This window comes from Pseudophryne corroboree, chromosome 1 (genome assembly GCF_028390025.1).
Source record: "Pseudophryne corroboree isolate aPseCor3 chromosome 1, aPseCor3.hap2, whole genome shotgun sequence".
In the NCBI taxonomy this organism is placed as follows: Eukaryota; Metazoa; Chordata; class Amphibia; order Anura; family Myobatrachidae; genus Pseudophryne; species Pseudophryne corroboree.
Window position 1 is genome coordinate 822,667,848 of NC_086444.1, and position 21,935 is coordinate 822,689,782.

Consider the following 21,935-nt stretch of genomic DNA (forward strand, 5'->3'; position numbering starts at 1 on the left):
TGTACATAGGCGTTCTTTACAGCATCTTTCAAAAACAATATTATTCTATATTGAAACTAATAACAATGCACACAGACTTGTTACTATTTTTTCTGCTGTATATTGACATGTGTTTGGCTTTTTTCTTAATATTCATATTATGGAGAGAGATGATATGCATCCTGAACCAATTTAACGTGTTCACATGCATACAGTGCACTTTAAAATGCAGCAGAGGGAGGAGCATGTGTAGAAAAAAACATTATTAAAAGCAAAATGTACAATAAATGTACCTTAATGGGAAAAACCCCAGACAATTCTATAATATGAAAGCTTGTCCTCTCCTCATGTGACTGCTAGAATTACTACTGCTATGATATACTGCAGAACGACAGCGGAAACCCATCTTCTGGAATCCCGGCAGCGAGTCCCCTCGTGGGCTCGCTGTGCTTGCCATGTTTCGGGCCGGGTAGCAAGCTTAGCTTGCTATAGGTTCTATTCCCACTGATACCCCTTTTCCACTAGCTCAAAAAACACGGGTAAGTGCACGGGGGCGCGCATTTACCCGTGTTTTTTGCAAGTGGAAAAGGGTCCCCCCGCAAAAACCCGGATCAAGTGACCCGTGAATCCTACCCGGGTAACTACCTGGGTAGGACACGGGAATGATCCGGGTAGGGTTGTAGTGTAAACCAGTGGTTTCCAAACTTTTTTGAATCACGGCGCCCTAGAATATCAGAATTTTTTTTACGGCAACCCTAGGCCAAAAATTTCTTATTAAGAAATTTAGAAAGAAATATTACATTAAGTAGATCGCATTTATATGTCATCCTTAGGGTCAGTTGTGTGGTGAGGGACAAGATTTGCTTCTGTTTGGCCACTGGTTTTGCCTATTATATTGGCCATGAATAATTTGAATTGGTCCTGGACCACCAACCCAGGGCACCCCTGCAAGTGTCCCGAGGCACCCCAGGGAGCCACGGCACACAGTTTGGGAACCTCTGGTGTAAACGGAAGCCGTGTCGATGCGACACGGCTCCCGTTTACACTGCATGGAAGGGCGGCGCTGGAAGATCATGTGATCTCCCAGCGCCGCACCTGCCGCTGGAAGATCATGTGATCTCCCAGCGCCGCCCCTGCTGCGTCACTAGCAGCGTCACCGACCCGGCAATATGCCGGGTTGGTGAGCGCAGTGGGAAAGGGAGTTGAGCACGGGCCGCAGCCGGGTAGCACCCGTGTCAGGCTCCCGGCTACGACCCGTGCTCGTAGGTGGAAAAGGGGTATTAGTTGGTGGCGTGGACCCACCAACCGAGTGGGAATACAGGGCGGGTGTAGGGATTCCAGCCGTCAGTTAAATGGCGACTGTAGGGATTCTGGCATCAGTATCCTGAACGCTGGTATCCAGACAGCCAGCATTTCAACTGCATCCCGACTGCTAGAATACTTTGAGATCTTCACAATTGGGCACGCGTTATTCCTCAACAACCTGACCACTTATCAAAATTCTGCGACCTTATTGCACATCTACATCACACACCCTATCAAATGACACCTAAACCATCAAAATCGCTGTTGTCATTCCACAGTAGCTAGTTCACGAAAAAAATGACTTAGCTGATTAAATACATAGAAGTTTTTTTCAGTTACAGCATGAAACGCTATTATTCTTATTTGTATGATACTGTTGGTATATAGTCTATTTGATATAAATACAAAATATACAAAATATTATATTCATATTTTCAAATAAAAATCTAACTCCCTCCCCAGAGCAATTATAGAGAATTATAATGGAAATACATCATATCATGTAAAAATAAATTCTATATATTATAGAAAATGTAAATGTTGAGTGATGTGCACATCTGACTGATAATGGCATGCTTATACAGTGTTACACTACGGTAATGAAATAAACATAGATAAATACACTGTTGGATATGTCAATATTAAGCTGCGATCACAATGAACACAGTAACTTAGATGTCATGTGTGTCATTATCAGGGTTACATGGCAACAGCTGGAGATAAATACATGTACAACCCAGCCTTTCAGGCGGTGCAGTAGAATATCAAATATTTATTGGTTCACTAGTAATTTCCTAGGATTGTAATGTAAAAGTCCTTGAACATGGATTTCAGATAGAATTATTGATGAGGTTACTTGAAGTGACCTTTCACCATTCCTCTAGGAGGAGATAAGCTTAAACAATTTTTTTATTTTTTTTGCAATATATAGTTAAATGTACAGTATCAGGTCTTCGTGTCAGATGAGCCATAGTTCATACACAGAAAATATAAGTGCCAGTAATAGTTGGGTTACTTAAATATGTACTGATCTGAAATCCCTACTGAAAGTGAAAAATGTTTTAGGTAGTAATCTTTATACAGATCTCCTGGAACAGACAATCCATATTATAATGAAGAAGAAACTAATAGCAAGCAAACAGGCTTTCAACTGACAAAATATCATATTTTGGGGAATCATATTTTTGTGGCCATAATCAATATAAATAAAGTTTAAAAGAAAAGAAAATGTTTCGAAAGAACTGTTTGTTTGTTTTTATTAACTTGTTTTTTTTTTTATTCCCATAAATGGTCCATTATTTCTAATTATATTATTTTAATATAATAACATCTAAATGCATGTAATAAATGAAAAAAGAATATTATAAATGCACTGTGCCAAAAAGAGAACATTTTGTTTAACTGAACATTAGCAATATTGAATTTAATATCAACAGGACATGATGAACTATTGAACCTGAGTTGAGAAATGATGATGTTGTTGCTATTATCAACATATTAGGTACTAGCCTATGTTCGGTCAAAGACTGATTTTCCTCCTACTGTACTATAACTCCCAGCATGTACTGACAGATTATATACATTTATACATTTGTAAGCATTAATCTACCATGCATCATCAATGGATTTTACATGTAAACTTTTGTCTTGACATAATATTAGAAATAAGTTTATTTCCATGTATTAGCAGGTCCATGGTTCCCAGACACACATTGAAAGATCAGGTTCTGTACCAATGGCTGAATTTGTCTAGTTTGTCTAAATACTAGATTCAGTGCATACTGGAGGTAACACGTCCAACAGCTAAACTTACAGTTATGCTTCAATTATAATATTATTCTATACTTTCCAACTTCATTTCAATGCACAAATTGGGATTCAAACAGCATTTTGTATTACATGAATACATTTAGAAAAGGATTTGGTATGTATTACTAAAACATGGATTGTGTCAAGTGCTACAAAATGACACGGTGCAACAACAAAATCTAAGCTCTGATAGTTTGTATAAAATTGGACATACCGCAAACAAGGAACCCTGGAAGACACAGGCACCTATAATGGATAAAGAAAAGGGACAATTAGAAAAGTTTATGGTTATTCTACATAAAGAACATCAGCAGCTACCACCAAAGGAACTGCACTAAACTGCAAGGAAACTGTGGCACCTTAAACGGTGCTACCAACAGAGTGGGACCGCACGGAGCTGTGGGGAATTCTAACCCCTTAGTACCTTAATGCTCTCACCACCTGGAGGCCATAGGTGGATATGGTAACTAATCCTTCGGCTATAAGCCAAGACTTTTGTTACCATTAATACAGCTCTAAAGCTGGGCACACATTAGACAATGTATTATTCCAACACGGATCGGAACAATATATCGGCCATATTGTCTAGTATGTACCCGAAATCAAGAGATTCCAAAAGTCATTTGCTAGATCGTCCACTTGGGAGTGCTGCGCACACAATGAGGCGACCCTGGCAAGTGCAGCATGTATCCTAAATGAGCCTGCGATGAGTGGCAGGGGGGTGTGTGTGTGTGTGTGTGTGTGTGTGTGTGTGTGTGTGTGTGTGTGGGGGGCGGGGGGGTTAGGTTTAGGCAATAAGGGGGGAGGGTTATGGTTAGGTTGCAGACGGGGGAGGGGGTTAGGTTTAGGCATGAAGGGGGGAAGTTAGGGTCAGGCACTAAGGGGGAAGGGTTAGGCTGCGATAAGGGAGGATTAGGGTTAGGAGGATAGGGGGGAGAGGTAGAATACTTACCCCACCCCTGTCGGGATCATGACCATTGGGATGCCGGCGTGGGTATTGTGACTGCAGGCATCCCATCCGACGGTCACGCATACCTATCCCAATGAAGCAATGCATGCCGCAAACACTTAAATTGTGCAGATGACATAGGGACAATTTAATCTAATATACTGCAAACTGTACAATTATTATTAGTTATTATTATCCTTTATTTATATGGTGCCACAAGAGATCTGCAGCACCCAATTACAGAGTACATAAATTAATAATCAAAACAGGAAAACAGTGATTTACAGTTGAAGAATATATAGGTCAAGTACAGGGTAAACAAACATAGATACATCTGCCAATTATGCTTTTCATAATCCTACAGAATAAGGCTTTTTAATGGGCTGGGGCTGGGAGAACGGCACTGAGTTTCCTGGCGGGTTAGAATACCAACCTTGGTATCATGGCCGGCAGAATGCGGGGGTGAGCGCAACAAGGCCCCTTGCTGTGCTCGCCATGCAGCGGGCTTGGTGGCTCGCTGCGCTCGTCACAGGTTCTATTCCTGCTCTTTGGGTGTCATGGGAATAGTTTCTGTCAGTCGACATGCCGTCTGTCGGGCTGGTAAGTGGGCGGGATCCCGGCGTCAGCATGGTGACCACCAGGATCCCGAGAGCCGGTCACATGACCGGATACCTTTTTAATCCTTATATCATAACACTCGTTGCATAATCACTGGGTGCAGACTTTCATGCACATATTTCTGCAATTTCCCAGTATAACAGCACAAATTGTTTTGGCTGGAGTCATTTGGTTGTAAGACAAACAGAGGATGTCAGCCGCACAAAACAGTTCTTATGATAAAAAATAACAACTTTGAAATTCACTCATAAAAGGTTAGGCTTAATTTATTTACACTAATGGAAAGCATAACCTGGCAACATCCCATTATTTTATATACTTTAATCCTTTTATAGCTTTGCACCCATATACCATTCAGGGCAATGTTATCTTCTGCTGTGTAAGGGTTGCTGAACTTCATTCACCATCAATTCCAAACGAAATGATCTTATTTGTTGCTCTAGGCTCAGGGAAGTAAAGTGGCTTGCCCTCTAAAGGTCACTGTTAGTCTGTGTATTATCAGAGAAATCTGTAGTCAGAGCACCACAAATAACAGTAGATATATAGGAAGTAAAAGTATAGCTACACAACTGGTGTGAGCTATATTGTCATTCATTATTTATTACCAGTTATTTATATAGCGCACACATATTCCACAGCGCTTTACAGAGAATATTTGGCCACTCACATCAATCCCTGCCCCAGTGAAGCTTACAATCTATATTCCCTACTGCATACATACTAGGGTTGCTTTTTTTTGTTAGCGCCAATTATCTAACTGGCATATTTTTGTGTTGTGGGAGTACCTGGAGGAAACCCATGCAAGCATGGGGAGAATATACAAACGCCACCCAGTTAGGTCCTTGGTGGGTATCAAACTCACAGCCTCAGTGCTGGGAGGCAGTAATGATAACCATTATACCATCAGTGTTTTTAAAACATTTCTTTCCTCACTTATTTCACCATAGTGATTAGGTAGAAAGAAGTTGATCCCCACTGTAATAAAAAAATGTATAATGTTTGTTACTACAAGTATTTCTGCCATATGCAGAGTTGTGTGCATCTAATCTAATACATGTAGTTCAATAGCAGTCATCATCATCATTATCAAGATGCACTTGTACCAGCCTATACCTGTAGAAACCAAGGCCATTGAGACAGCTGTGGGGCTTGGGTACTGAAAGTGGCATGGCCAATCTGGGAGACATAACCACACACACTCTATGAAAAAATGCCTGAAAAATACTATGTGTGGTGCAGAGAAACAGCGCTGAATGCTGCAAATGGGGACAGTTGTCTCTCTCAGCAGCTGACTCAGGCGCCCACTGTGCCCTTCTGACAGTTCCTGGCCCAGGTAATCAGTATCCCCTCCCTCCTCTCGGCATCTCTGGTGAAAACAGGCATATTTACGCTTCCATCCAACTCTGCACAGCCTGCCGTTGTATAGGTATGCCCTGACTTAATACCTACTTGAGAACACCCAGTTGGAGCCCAATTACACCTAATCAGTCACAAGAGGAGATGTAACTGATATGCATATAATTATAAATGTAAAAACAGGCAGCATGACCTCTGCAAAAACAGACTTAAGTCCCGTACACACTAGTCGATAAAGTAAACGGCGCTGCTCATTTTGATCCTTCCTCAGCGACGTTGTTTACTATATCCACTAGTGTGTATGATGTAAATGACGAATGATGCGCCGGCCCACGGGTCGTTAACAACCCTCGGTCTCGGCCGTGCATGCAGCTCAATTTGGACTCATCGTCCAAAGCTGCATGCTCCGGCCAGCTGCAGCAAGACGTTACTGTGCGATATACAGTGTGTATGCATCGGCTCTCAATATATAGCAATTAATAATTATCATTAATACAGGTACTGATTTATTAATATGGCTTAAAAGTAAGTAAAGCAATCAATCAGAAATGTCATATGCCTTATGTGTTACCAGTGTGCTTAAGCTTTCCTGCGGGCTTTGATAAGTAACTACGACATAATGGTAAAGCACATGATGTGACCAGGAATATTTTAATGCAGTTTTCATTCCCACAACCAGGTATATCCAGGATTTGGTGTATTTCTAGACTGAATACATTACTTCTATCTATATAATATGATTTTATTAAACACACACACACACACACACACACACACACACACACACACACACACACACACACACACACACACACACACACACACACACACATTCAGATCATTTTACATTTCTTCTAATGTATATCCTGATTGTAATACTCTGCAAAAGGATGAAGGCAAATTGCAGCAGCTCCAGGCACTGATCCCTGTGAAGATTTGCACATGCAAAGGGGGTGAAATATAGAGTAAAAGTACTTACAGCATATATTTACATTCTATTAACGGATTATACTAGGCCATAATATGTGTATAATTCATTGACCCCATTAAAACTATGCTTTAAGAAAAAAACTTCAGTAACAAATTTTATGTTTTTATTATAGAGCATAACCACATAAAGTAGTATTTTTATTATATAATACATCCCATTACTAGCATTGACAGACTGATGCATGACATTACTGCCTTTATTTAAAGAGACATGTTTAATCCATGCTGAAGGACTGCTATTTTGACATACAGTACTCCCTATTTATAACTGCAGCTTGAAATATACTTCCAAACTGTAAATTTAGCAGGGGGGCATTAGTAACATGTACTAAAGTAACCCTTTTTTCTGAGTTTTTACCACATTTCCAAATGTGTACTAAAACTCCACCAATGGGGCTCCAATGCGGAGGGTAGCTGGCATTACCCTATAGAAGCCTATAGGCATCTGTCCGCTGTGTGAGGGATCCGAACAAATCCCCCCAGCATGCTCCGCGGTCGCTGCATCACTCTGGGCATGCGTAGACGGACTCCCGGAAGACCAGTGACCGGCACACATCGTTAAGGACAGCTCTTATCGCACATATGCGATTAGTATGGATGCGATGTGTGACGGGAGCAGTAGCGGATCTTGCTACGGGCACACGGGATTTTTGCCCGGGGCGCCACCTTCCGGAGGGCGCTGCCGCCGTAGCAAGATCCGCTACTGGTGGTGCCCCCCGGTGTTGTGGGTGCGGCACATAGACACTAGGGATCATAATTGACCTCTAGTGTCTATGCTGTGCTATGGGAGAGATGTCATGACGTCTCTCCCATAGATCAGAGGAGCGGCACCGGCAGCTGGAGATGGAGGTAAGCAGCGGTCGGGAATCAGGAGCGGGGATGGTGAGTATTAATTAATTAATTAATTTTTTTTTTTTATTTTGTAAGCGGCACAAACGGGGGCACAAGTCTACAGGGGGCACAAACGGGGGCACAAGTTTACAGGGGGCACAAACGGGGGCACAAGTTTACAGGGGGCACAAGTCTACAGGGGGCACAAACGGGGATGCGACTCTACAGGGGGCATACCTGACCACACCCCTTTATGAAGCCACGCCCCTATTTTCACCCGGGGCGCCACAAGGGCTAGAACCGGCCCTGGACGGGAGGTACAGCACAAGGTTAGTACTATGGAATTTATATTTATAATGCACATTTGCTGTAATTGCAAGAACAAACTCAAGGCAATCACAGCAATTATGGCATTATAAAGTAAAGTGGTATAACGAAACATTTTATACTTATATTGTAGCATAAAGTTGTGTCATTTTATGTTGATATTGTACTGGTCCTATAGTTTGTTTTGCTAAGTCACAATGCCTCCTATAATAACATAATGTAATATGAATGTGTTACTTCACTGTTAAGAATATGTTTCTCATACTGTATCTCTCTGCGTTTATGTCCTTCAGTGAACCAGGTGCAGAGACCAATCAATGGGTCATTCAGAACTTGCACTAACAGCATTTATCTGGATTTAAGAGGTATTTATTTTGAAAATTGCTTTTGGTAAGCCAAAGAAGTATTTGATCTCAGGCTGTCACTGTTATAAAACTACAGGCACTATCACAAATCAAAAAGAACCAATAGGAAAAAAAACAATAACTTCCACATAAAACAATCTTGGTGAAATGTAGCTAGAACATTAACGAGAAAATGTCATCGATACATTTTTTACATGCTGTTTTTTTTGCAGATTTCCGAAAAGATTGTCAATCATCAATGTCCACAAATCAGATTGCCAACAGTGGATGGGATCGGTAGAATGGGGTATCAAGCCATAGATGTATGGCCCGCATTACATGTACCTGTGATAGACTAAAATTGATGTCAGCAAAATACATTCTGTGTATTAAACACAGCCTTTAATGGAAATGTATCTGATGCACAACATTTTACTGAAAGTCTCAAATATTTGTTTTGGTCGGAATAACTGCATTGATAGAGCTGAGTTTATAAATTCTAAAAGGGTTTGTTTTTGTTTTTTTACACTTTACAACATAAAAGGCAACAGTATTATTTCTAATTAATGTACCATAACAACATTGGGTGTGAAATAGAAAGGTGTGCCAGAGAGCAGACAAGACAACAGTAGTTACACTTGGCAGCGCCAAAAAGAATACAGGTTGTTTCAGCAGCCCTTTGATGATCTCTGTTTTCTATAAGTTTTCAAAATGCTTCCTTGAGGCAGCGCCGTCATACTATGGTTACCAGAGAGATTTATACATCTGCCAACAAACTAACCGCTGAACCACATTAGAAGAAAATAATAGCCACCATAGTCTCAGTGTCAGGGTGTATGGCATGCATAAAACTTGGTCACCTTTTCATCTATTTATATGTCTTGTTAGGCAGTGTCTACATCTTATTTGGTAGTGTCCATTCCTGCAGCATCACCCTGATCTCAAGAAAAGAAAAATCACATCCGCAGAATGTCTCACATGGTTTACTCTAATAGTTAGAAATCAGAACTATGAAGACTTATGATCAAACCACTGCAAACTGTGCTCTCTTATCTCTGCGGTGTCTTTTTTTTCTCAATATTATACTCTTTAGTAGCCAAGAAATAAGGTAAAGAGCATTACTTCTTACTGGATACGATATTAATTATTTATGAAGATCTCTATGAGAATTAACGTATTCCCACTAAGTAGAATCTAATGAATCTAATTATACTGAACATGCTATATCTCTATAGTCACATTATAAGTATGGCAGTTATTTATATAAAGGCTTATGATGAGGTTTTTACTTAAAGGCATTCGTTATGGGGTTTTCTTATTTTATGGCCCAATACTTTCCCACTGACTATAGTTGCAGCTCAGCTCTTACTTAATAATAGGCCCCATACAACAGGGGAGTATTAGGGCAATTCCCCGTTACCCCAATGACTGTGTCAGTGGATCAGAAAAATCCAACAAGTTGGAAATCCTCAATTTGCTGATCCTGACCCAAAAAGGATTGAAATTGGCGAGTGTGGTATTTAATATGCTGTATTTTGCAGATTCCCGGACAGATCGTGAATTATCAGCATTGGCAGAACGGAGTATTGGGAACAGTGGCGCCACAACAGGGGCGCATCCCGCACTCAGGTGTCACCTGCCGAGGGGTGACACCAAAGTACTGACTCCTCTTCAGTGATAGGAGCCGGGTGCTGCACTGTGACATTACTTGCAGCACTTGGCTCCTGTCACTGTGTAGGAGCTGGCACTGCACTCACACTGACTCCCGAGCTCAGCCCGCATCTTTTGGACCCCCAGAGTGATAAACGAGAGTTAGGTCCGCGAGGCCATGCCCTCTATCCATAAGGTCACACCCCCTTTTCCTCGGGCAGCGCTCACTATCTATCCTCTGCGCACCACCATTAGTGACGCCTCTGATCAGGATGTAGACGTATGGCCTGTATAAGGCCAAAAAAAGAGAAGACAGATCTTAAGCTGTACCAGCAGCACATCTGTGTAGATAAGACAAATAGGGATGTGCAGTTGGTACTACATCATGTGGAATAGCCTCCCAGCAGAGGTGGTAGAGGCTAAGACAGTAGAGCAACTTATGCATGGGACAGACATAAGGATATCCTTATAAAGAAATAAGGATTAACTAGGGTTTGAGTTAATAATATGGTGGAAGACTAGATGGGCCAAGTGGTTCTTGTTTTGCAGACAAATTCTATGTTTGCTTTCACTGCGGGAAAGAGATGTACTATATAATACCACCAAACTTCATTTAATCACTAGTGCGCTCAAAATTGTTGACTATTTTTGGCTTAACAAAAAACAGAAACCCTGTCATATAGAACATTAAAAACAACAAATTAAACAGGTTAATGGATAGAAACCTGTCTGCATAATTTTGCTGTGCCTGTTTAAGCCTTGCGTCTTCAACCAACTGCCTGGCATAATCATATGTGATACGAACGCTTCAAGGAGTCCGTTACCTGGCTGGCTGTATCACAGTGCTACCCTCTAATGATCAGTCGTCGTCCCCCGGCACCCATGCTCACTCTGCAAACAGGTGAGGGGGAGTGGCTACCATGGGATGGTAACTGAGGGGGGGGGGGGGCATCTTTTGGTGCTGGGGGTGTATGAGGCCACTCAGCTTGTTTTTGAGATATAAATATAAAAGGGACTGTGCCCCAGGGATGTATTACCAGTAGGGGGGGTGGTGGTGGTGATAATGCTGGGGATAATTTTGCACTTGGGAGTAGGCTATTTCTACTTGGGGGAGGGAAGTATTTTACAGTGGGGGCTATGGACACAGTGAGGGAGAGGAAGGGGGTGCAAAACACCCCATAAGAATGATTTTTTTTTTATATATATATATATATATATATATAATTTTTTTAATTTATATTTAAAAAAAACAACAACATTTTATACATTATTAAATTAAAATAAGTAAACAAATAAATAAAAAAAACATGGCAGTTTCTGAACGGTTTTTGGGGGAAACATTTGTCAGTTAATTGGGCAAAAGGTGATGAAAACATGGTCATCCAAAAGTCACTTTGAGTTGTTAGGTGTGTAAAAGCTTGTAACACCTTATTAACATACTTTAAAATACCTGATGAGATGTTACTAGAGATTGGTGTCTTTTTTTGTTTTCATTAGTTGCGGGGATTAAGGGGCATATTCATCACAATTCACATTTTTAATCTGGATGTGATGAATATTCATCAAGTAAATTTACAATGTATACTTAATATTTCCACCCAAATTTAGTATGTCCCTCTAGCCTGGACACAAGGTCCACCCTGACGCAGCGCTGGAAGCAGTGTGATAGTGTAATTTCTTTGTTCGTGTCTTTGGTGCAGTTTGGTAAATCCAGTAGCACAGCAGACCCCATCAAAACCTATAGGGACTGCACTTGTAGACTGAAAATGGAGGGACCATCGCAGATGCAATTCCTCCATAGTACATCTGGGAGATACTTAATATTTGCCAGCAAAACCCCCTTCCCCCCCTCCCCCAAATCACACATACACACACACACACACACACACACACACACACACACACACAATGGTTCCATAGAGCCCCTTTGAAGGGTAAAAGGCCAACATGTAACGCCTACATCACATAAGGATGCCAATTACTGACCTATATGGTGAGATCAATTGCACAGGATGAAACACATATATTGTTAACATTCTAAAACAAAACATACTACAGTATGATTAAAAATGAACTTTTCCTTCATTAGACAGCTGATGAAACATTGTTCTTAAGGGCATAATTTCTTTAACTTTAGCTTCTCTTTTGATGATATAATTAATGTGAAACCCATATTTAAAGAATAACACCACCCAAATACGAAAAAATTTGTGTTGGCTGGAGTACAAAGGAATAAAGAAGATAGAGCAACTAATTGTCATACGATTAGCAATCTTAAAAAAGTATATTAGAATTCAGTTTGTCGAGTTGCCATAAAAAATCCCATGTATTTATGCTGGACACATTAATTTATTAACACGCAAATGTCCACCGACTATATAATCTAAAGTTACAGTGACTTTCACACAAAGCCACATAATAAAAATGTCCGATTAGATCTTTAGGTACATAAGGGGTCATTCCGACCTGATCGCACGCTGCAGTTTTTCGCAGTGCAGTGATCAGGTCACTACTGCGCATGCGTATGCACCGCAATGCACAGGCTCGTCGTACGGATACAAAGCGGATCGGTGCTGGGCGATGGATTTAACGAAGAATCCATTCGCACAGCCGATCACAAGAAGATTGACAGGAAGAGGGCGTTTGTGGGTGTCAACTGACCGTTTTCTGAGAGTGTTTGGAAAAACGCAGGCGTGTCCAAGCCTTTGCAGGGCGGGTGTCCGATGTCAATTCCGGGAACGGACAGGCTGAAGTGATCGCAGCGGCTGAGTAAGTTCAGAGCTACTCAGAAACTGCACAAACTGTCTTTGTACTGCTCGGCTACACAAGCGTTCGCACACTTGCACAGCTAAAATACACTCCCCTGTGGGAAGCGACTATGCGTTTGCTTGGCTGCAAAAAGTAGCTAGCGAGCGATCAACTTAAATGACCCCCATAAGACAGACAGGTAGTGCATGAGTACAAGGTAAATGGTGCAGCAAGAGTTCACAACATTTTCTTTCACCAACCAGGTTAATGTTTCTGTTCTCTCAACAGCTCCAGTGCCAATTCCTGGCCATCACACACCTACAGTATACCCTGGATTTCTGCGGTTTCTATTCACTTACAAATGTAACAAATGATTAACCATAAACTAAATCTCATTCTGTTTATTTTAGTACTTTATTTTAGAATATTACCTGAGAAAATAATTTCAAGAGATGGTGGTTTTCTAAATACCGTATATACTCGAGTATAAGCCGACTTTTTCAGCACTTTTTTTTGTGCTGAAAAAGCCACCTTGGCTTATACTCGAGTCAGTGGCAGTGCAGTGTGACAGGCAGAGCGGCGGGTCTATTAAAGGAAGTAGCCATTCGTGACCTCTGATTACGAACCGGCACTTCCTTTAATAGACCCGCCGCGGCTGCCGGAGATGCAGGAGGGACACAGGAGAGGCGCGCGCTGTGCGCTCCGTGTCCCTCCTTCAGAAGACAGCGCGGGATCGACGGAGGGGTAAGTAACAGGCACTGGGGGAGCATATTTGGCACTTGGGGAGGGGGCATATGTGGCAGCATGAGGGGCATATGTGGCAGCATGAGGGCATATCTGGTACTGTGGGGCATATGTGGCAGCATGAGGGGCATGAGGGGCATATCTGGCAGCATGAGGGCACTTGGGGAGGGGGCATATGTGGCAGCATGAGGGGCATATGTGGCAGCTTGAGGGGCATATGTGGCAGCATGAGGGCATATCTGGTACTGTGGGGCATATGTGGCAGCATGAGGGGCATATCCGGCACTGTGGGGCATATGTGGCAGCATGAGGGGCATATCAGGCAGCATGAGGGCATATCTGGCAGCATGAGGGCATATCTGACACATCTGGCACTGTGGGGCATATTTGGCAGCATGAGGGCATATCTGGCACATCTGGCACTGTGGGGCATATTTGGCAGCATGAGGGCATATCTGGCACATCAGGCACTGTGGGGGCATATCTGGCAGTATGAGGGCATATCTGGCACTGTGGGGGCATATCTGGCAGTATGAGGGCATATCTGGCACTGAGGGCTGTGTATGGCTAGAGCTGCATTTCCCACCCTAGGCTTATACTCGAGTCAATAAGTTTTCCCAGGTTTTTGTGGCAGAATTAGGAGCCTCGGCTTATATTCGGGTCGACTTATACACGAGTATATACGGTAAATTCACACATAAAATGATAATTATGACAGAATTATCCAAATGTACAATTTAAATGCTTTTCTGCTTTTTTTTACTAATTTATTGTAAAAATAAACTATTTAAAAACAAATTAACAGAAGAAAAATTGGTGTAGACCACATACAAACCACAAGTATGTACTATTGATAAAAAGACAGGAAAAATAATCAGTGTTTAAAGAAAATTACAGTACACAGAAAGCAATTTTTATCCATATATCCAGGAACATCGCAAAACATCTGCTAAGTAAGAATAACACCTTTACATTCCAGGATAATGCAAAATGATTACGGGAAAACATTTCTCATACTTAAGGTGCACCAAAATGGTTTATGTAGTCCAAGTGAAATTGCTTTAGCACAGTTTACTGGGCACTAGCCAATAATTATTGACTAGACAAGGGTGAATCAGTTTGCACCATTCTGTAGCCCGACGATAACAAAACATGAAATAAAAGATTAGGCTATTTTCAAAACTACAGTATGTTCCATAAGAGTAACATTATTCTCCATTTGGCCACAAAATTGGGCACATTTCATTGTTGCAATTAGGTCTGTTCCTAGTTTTACCCCAACCACACAGCAGAATTAATTGACTGTCTTCATCTCAGCCCTATTCATAGGCTATGAATTTCACAAGAAGCAAATTTACAAGTATAATGTTCTGCTGATTGTAGTAGTAAAAGCAGAAATCAGAAATTTGCCCTTCTGCTCCACGGGAGGTTTCTGTCCTCCCTGAGCTCACGTCCCAGGGATGAGCTATTGTGATGTTTAGCATTCACAAGAATAACACAGTACAGCAACATTGCCAATGTCATAGTGGGGGCGAATTGCGGCCCTTTGTCGCCCGTTTTAAATTCGACACAATTCGACCGTCGAATTCCGGCAGGTGGGTGCCGGAATTCGACATATTCAATAAAAAACGAATTCGACAGTCCCGCTGTCGAAAAACGGCCGATTTGACGGATTTTGATTAGATTTTTAAAAATGTTTAAAAAAAACGGTAAAAAACCCGAATTTTTTTTGCGTGGGGTCCCCCCTCCTAAGCATAACCAGCCTCGGGCTCTTTGAGCCGGTCCTGGTTGCCAAAATATGGGGGGAAAAATGACAGGGGATCCCCCGTATTTTAACAACCAGCACCGGGCTCTGCGCCTGGTCCTGGTGCAAAAAATACGGGGGACAAAAAGAGTAGGGGTCCCCCGTATTTTTTGTACCAGCACCGGGCTCAACTAGCTGGACAGATAATGCCACAGCCGGGGGTCACTTTTATACAGTGCCCTGCGGCCGTGGCATTAAATACCCAACTAGTCACCCCTGGCCGGGGTACCCTGGAGGAGTGGGGACCCCTTCAATCAAGGGGTCCCCCCCAGCCACCAAAGGGCCAGGGGTGAAGCCCGAGGCTGTCCCCCCCATCCAAGGGCTGCGGATGGGGGCTGATAGCCACGTGTAAAAATGAAAGAATATTGCTTTTTTCAGAAGAACTACACGTCCCAGCAAGCCTCCACCGCAAGCTGGTACTTGGAGAACCACAAGTACCAGCATGCAGGGGGGAAACGGGCCCGCTGGTACCTGTAGTTCTACTGCAAAAAAAATACCCAAATAAAAACAGGACACAGACACCGTGAAAGTATAACTTTATTACATACATGCCGACACACATACTTACCTATGTTGACACGCCGACTCTGGCCACGTCTCCAATGTCGACGTCCGGGGTACCTGAAAATAAAATTATACTCACCTGATCCAGTGTCCAGTTCTTTTATTGTAATCCACGTACTTGGCAAAACAAAAAAACGCATTTACCCGATCCAGACGGACTGAAAGGGGTCCCATGTTTACACATGGGACCCCTTTCCCCGAATGCAGAGACCCCCCGTGACTCCTGTCACATAAGGTCCCTTCAGCCAATCAGGAAGCGCCACTTCGTGGCACTCTCCTGATTGGCTGTATGCGCGTCGGAGCTGTCAGACGCGCATCGCACAGCCCCCTCTATTATCTTCAATGGTGGGAACTTTGCGGTCAGCGGTGAGGTCATACCCCATAGACTTTCTATCATTCTTCTATGGGGTGCATGGAAAAATCAGTGATGTGGTTACCATGAGATGCCCATGAGATGGTAATCAAAGCTAAATGAATTGCCCATAAGAGTGTTTCTCTGGGTTTTGTGCCACTGTTAACACAGCAAAACATGACTTAAGCAAACTTTTACAGAGATTTCACTTATCACTAGATGTAATGTAAAGAAGTCAAGCAGCAAGCACACGTTTCTCAAATCTATAAGCCTAATACACTGTCAAATAAAATGTCTATCAGACCAACAGACTATTATGTGACAAGCTAAAACAATCAGATATTGGGCCATATACTGTGAGATATCTCACAGTGGGTGTAATAAATAATGTATCACATTATGGGTGAAATACATCCCACCACGTACGGAATACATAGTGGCGGTAATATCACTGGTTTGTAGAATTATAATTACAATCACAACGAACAGCTCTTCCATAAAGGAATGTCCTTTGTAGTTATAGGACTTCCTAGTAGATGGCGTTGAGTATCAGGTACACACTCCGGAATGTGTTGGATTCCGGAGTTTGGTACATAAGGAAAATGTGGTCGCGTTTAGTCGCTCTTAGTATATCTCACCCAGTGTATTGCCACAATATCATCGTTCCTTCAGAGGGGAGGAAACATTTTCCTTCTCCTTTTGTGAAGGAACAGGGGAAATGTTGGGCTGTTGGCCGCAGCAACACAGTACCCGATCTGTTGGACAATGGACATGCTGCACATTACTGCTCAGTCACAGCAATACACTGTACAGTTATCTGGGTGATTTGTCTACATCTGGCGGATCTACCAAATAATTATATAGTGTAAGCCCAGCTTTAGTAAAAAAAAGTGACCGGCCACTCATACAACCATAATTTAAGGATTGTACTAGGGGAAAAGTCTTTGATAAAACAGTGACTGCTATGTGGCCCCTTCTACTGGACACTCATATGTGCCGTACTCTCCCTATATGCAGTGTTATCAATAATGTAGCATTGCCTACCCGATTTATTTTCTGCATTTTTTTTTTGCGCCAATGTTATATCCTTACTGACAAAAATGGACCACCAAAGAAAATAAGTATAATTTCTGAACTCATCACTACCATCATTAGCCATCATTAGCTATCGCATGGTATTCCTGGTGAAGAAGATTTCGGAGCAACTTGGCCACATCTACGGCCGTATCACAAGCCTGGGAATAAATGTAGATCTCGACCTGTGTTCAGAGATGGGCTCATCTATGTGGCTGCACAGTCACTATACATCAGGTTATGCAGTTAACATACCGCCCCTTGGGATCCCAACTGTCTCAATACCGATGCTGGGATCCCAACAGGGGTACTATACTTCTACCGGAATATCGGCGATGTAAGCGATTCAGGGCTTTGGGATGGGGTGGGGAAGCTGGGAATGCGGCATGGAGTCATTGCTGAGAGACAGACTGTGGGGTGTGTGGGAGGAAGGAGAGGGAGACAGAATGTGGTGGTGGGGAGGAAGGAGAGATATACATTTTATGTATGTGTATATTATATATATATATTTATATATATATTTATTTATTTATTTACAGTTTCTTATATAGCACAGCAAGTTCCGTTGCGCTGTAATATACTCTGAGGGGGCCCCAGAGATATCACTATACCGGGACCAATTATTTCTGTTGCCGGCCCTGAAAGGATCTGGCTGAAATCAGTTGGATCTCTGCATACACTCATCGCAGAAAACCCCACAGCACGCTTATTCTATGTGCGAAAACCAGGTTGCTGCTTAATTATTCACACTTCCAATTACCTTTCAGTGGATGTGATATGCAACTTTTAGCATCTACGGGTGAGTTGCATACGAGTATGCATTCCATCCGCAATTTGTACTCGGAATCAGGTCCTGTGTTTATAAGATTATAAAAAAATTTAGGGTTGCGCACATCCATTTTCACTCTACTAAAACACTTCTGAATAATAGACAAGGTGATTTGTGATTGATTGACTCAGACCAGTAAATATCTGTAAATCGCCAGATTTAGGGGGTCATTCCGAGTTGTTTGCTGGTTGCCGATTTTCGCAACGGAGCGATTAAGGCAAAAATGCACATGCCATGCGCATTTTTGCCTTAATCGCTCCGTTGCGAATGCGTTAAGTGCGCATGCGTTAAGTATTTTTGCTCAAAACTTAGTAGATTTACTCACGTCCGAACGAAGATTTTTCATCGTTGAAGTGATCGGAGTGCGATTGACAGGAAGCGGGTGTTTCTGGGCGGAAACTGCCCGTTTTCTAGGAGTGTGCGGAAAAACGCAGGCATGTCAGGGAAAAACGCGGGAGTGTCTGGAGAAACGGGGGAGTGGCTGGCCGAACGCTGGGCGTGTGTGTGAAGTCAAACCAGGAACGAAACGGCCTGAGCTGATCGCAATCTGTGAGTAGGTCTGGAGCTACTCAGAAACTGCTAAGAATTTTCTATTCGCAATTCTGCAAATCTTTCATTCGCTAATCTGCTAAGAGAAGATACACTCCCAGAGGGCGGCGGCTTAGCGTGTGTAATGCTGCTAAAAACTGCTAGCGAGCGAACAACTCGGAATCACCCCCTTAGTGCACACCATGAATCGTGAAATTTGGGTCATGCTAAATTTTTGCCACAATTGGTGCAAATACAATTTCCAGGGAATCATACATCTCTGTGATGTAATCATACATAAGGACATCCAACCTCTGTGTAAACCTAAAGACCAGATGCACAGTATGACGAGAAATCCATCATAATATATACTTGTCAGTACTTCAAACATTTTCTTATTTATCCTTTAACGTAATATTTTATTAAGCTTCAATACAGTATGCAATACATTTACTACACAATCATTTCGTACAGAGTCATCCATTAGGTCAGTGAGTAATAGAGTTATAAGAAAAATATCTAAAAGTCAAAGAAATGTTCATCACATAAGATGTGAAAGCAATGAATGAATGAATATATTGTGAGCAGAATAAAGTAGCATATATTCAATATGAAAAATTCATTAAAGTTAGAGGTTATAATAAAATAACAATTGTTCACTAAGATTTATTAATCATAATCTAAGCATCAACATCTTAATAAAAACATTGACCAAACACAAAATCCTATTATGAAATATCCATAAACTCATAAAAGTTTTATTTCCAAACACTGATTTAATCAAAAGCAGACACATTTTTATGGTTTTCCCATTGTGGTTACAATGAGAATATCGATTCTTTCTGTAGTTTCCCATTTAATAATTTTTGCTACTTCCAGCTTGTAATTTAAAATACAAGCACTTAAAGATGGAGCCACGCTCATCTATAGCGGCTCCATCGCAAACGTGCGCTCCCGGCATGACTAGGCGATCCGTCGTCTAGCCGCACAACGGGAGTGCACTGAGACGCTCCCATTACAGCAAATGGGGTGCGTGCGCGTCATGGACGCACGCGTGGCCCAGACGCTGTGATAGGCACACCTAGGCAGGCACGCTCCGGCACAGACGGAGCCTCAGTTAGCGTGGCTCCATCTATTTATGAGATAACCGTAAGTTTAAGGATATGCCATTTCTAAATATATTCACACACATTATAATTTTGTTGACAGTTCAGCAGTTCAGGAAACTATGAAAATATTACAATAACTTGGATACATTCATTCATTCTTTCAATATTCATAAATAAGCGTTTATATATATACTTCTTACTGTAATGCTGCTCTAAGCATCAATTATAAGAAAGAAGAAACATTTGTGATCAAAACTGAGTCGTTCTAAATGCGCAGTAGAAGTATATATTACCACCAATGTTATCTCTACTGGCTACAATAAACATTTTTTATTACATTTTAACTTGTCAATACAGGTAGATTACTCAGGAATTAAAAGGTCTCTAACCTGCAGATTAATACATTTATCTTGTAGATTATCTCTTGCAGCTATTATTAAAAAATATATATATATTTTCTAGTACCTCTCTTTTCTTTTCGGACATGTCTTTAAGATATGAGGGAGAAGGGTGTAGTAGCCATGGGTTTTGTTAAGAATAGTGAATTTCAGGCGAGTTGCAAATCACTAGGTACTTGAGGCTACAACTGGCCACACATCTTAAGGCCAGTACTCACTGGCAGATGTGGGGAGAGATGTGTGCTGAGCGAACCGCTCAGCACACATCTCTCCCGCCGCTCAGCACAGCGTGATGTGTGCTGAGTGTGCAGGGGGAGACTGGGGGGCTGCTCATTTCACCCAGCGGGTGAAGTGAGCGACCTGCTAGATTGAGTCTGCATGCAGGCCAATCTAGCACCAGCGATAGCGATGTGCGGGGCTGTGCATCGCTATGAGGGGTACACACGGAGAGATCACTGCTTAAAATCTAAGCAATCTAGTCAGATTGCTTAGATTTTAAGCAGCGATCGCTCCATGAGTACCCCCCTTAATAGATTATCTTGAAATCCATACCACTAACAAGTTGACTGCTGAAATGAGAATCTGATAAATGTATTGTGAGCAAATAACAGTCAGTCATTTGCTTCTAAATGACAAAAAAGTTCATTAAAACAGTTGATTAAATCTTTTTGAATTCATCCATTTTCTGGCATTTGCTCCCATACATTACCAGATTTTAGCGCCACAAAAAGTATAATCAGGCGCAAAGATAAGTATAAAAATTCATTAATTACATACTATCAATTATTAATCCAGCGATCACTTGTGAAAATCACTTTGTTATTATTATACTATGGCTATGCTCGACTAGGATTTGCACATGATATACGCACATTTGTATTCTGGTCATTGTATATTATTGAGTGATTGATGAACACTCTTGTTGCTGAATATCTGAGGCAAATTCTTGTTTTAATTGCGCACGGTGTGTAACTTTTTATATTGTATTGGCTAGACAGCTTCAATCACAGCTATCTGGACTGTCCTACTGAGGCAATATTTTTTAAATTAACATAGAATGCCCCCCACCCCCTCCCCCTCTCCCCACCTTTCTACGAAAAGGTTTGTTTCTCTATGGCGGAGGGAGGAAATAACCATGCACCCCTCCCTATTCCCCACCTAGCACTAACCATCCCAATACTGAATTGCACTAATCCCTTCCTGGTACCCCTAATCAGTGGGTAGCAGGTTAATGGTACTTACATTTGTGCCACCTTTATATTACAAATGTAGTACTGATGCCTTTAATTAATAGATAATTAATTAATAAGTAACCCTTTTTTATAAGAAAAAAAAGGTAGTACCTCCTGAAATAATTAATAAAATAGTGCCCTCCTATCAATAACTAAACAGTGTTCTGCCTTATCATTATACCCTGCAAGGCTGTCTCTTTAAATACAATTATATCTCATGCAGAGAGAACCAGAGCTCTTTCTATCCAATGGCGCAAAAAAACAACAACCCTCAGATGATATAAATTCATATCTGAAAAGCATAACAAAGCAATAATCAGAATGTTTTTAGCTCCATTTGCATAGTAGGCATGCACAAATTAAATATTGCAAAGCTGTAAATCCATTAAACCATG

General features: G+C 41.7%; 1 protein-coding gene across 1 annotated transcript in view; it reads right to left on the reverse strand.

Annotated features, from left to right (window-relative positions):
- The window catches only part of FRAS1 (Fraser extracellular matrix complex subunit 1), an 887,592-nt gene that overhangs the window by 830,002 nt on the left and 35,655 nt on the right, over positions 1-21,935 (reverse strand). Inside the window, exon 2 of the mRNA XM_063919583.1 lies at positions 3,308-3,339. Within this exon, the coding sequence (XP_063775653.1) occupies positions 3,308-3,339 (32 nt within the window). The remainder of the gene's footprint in view (positions 1-3,307; positions 3,340-21,935) is intronic.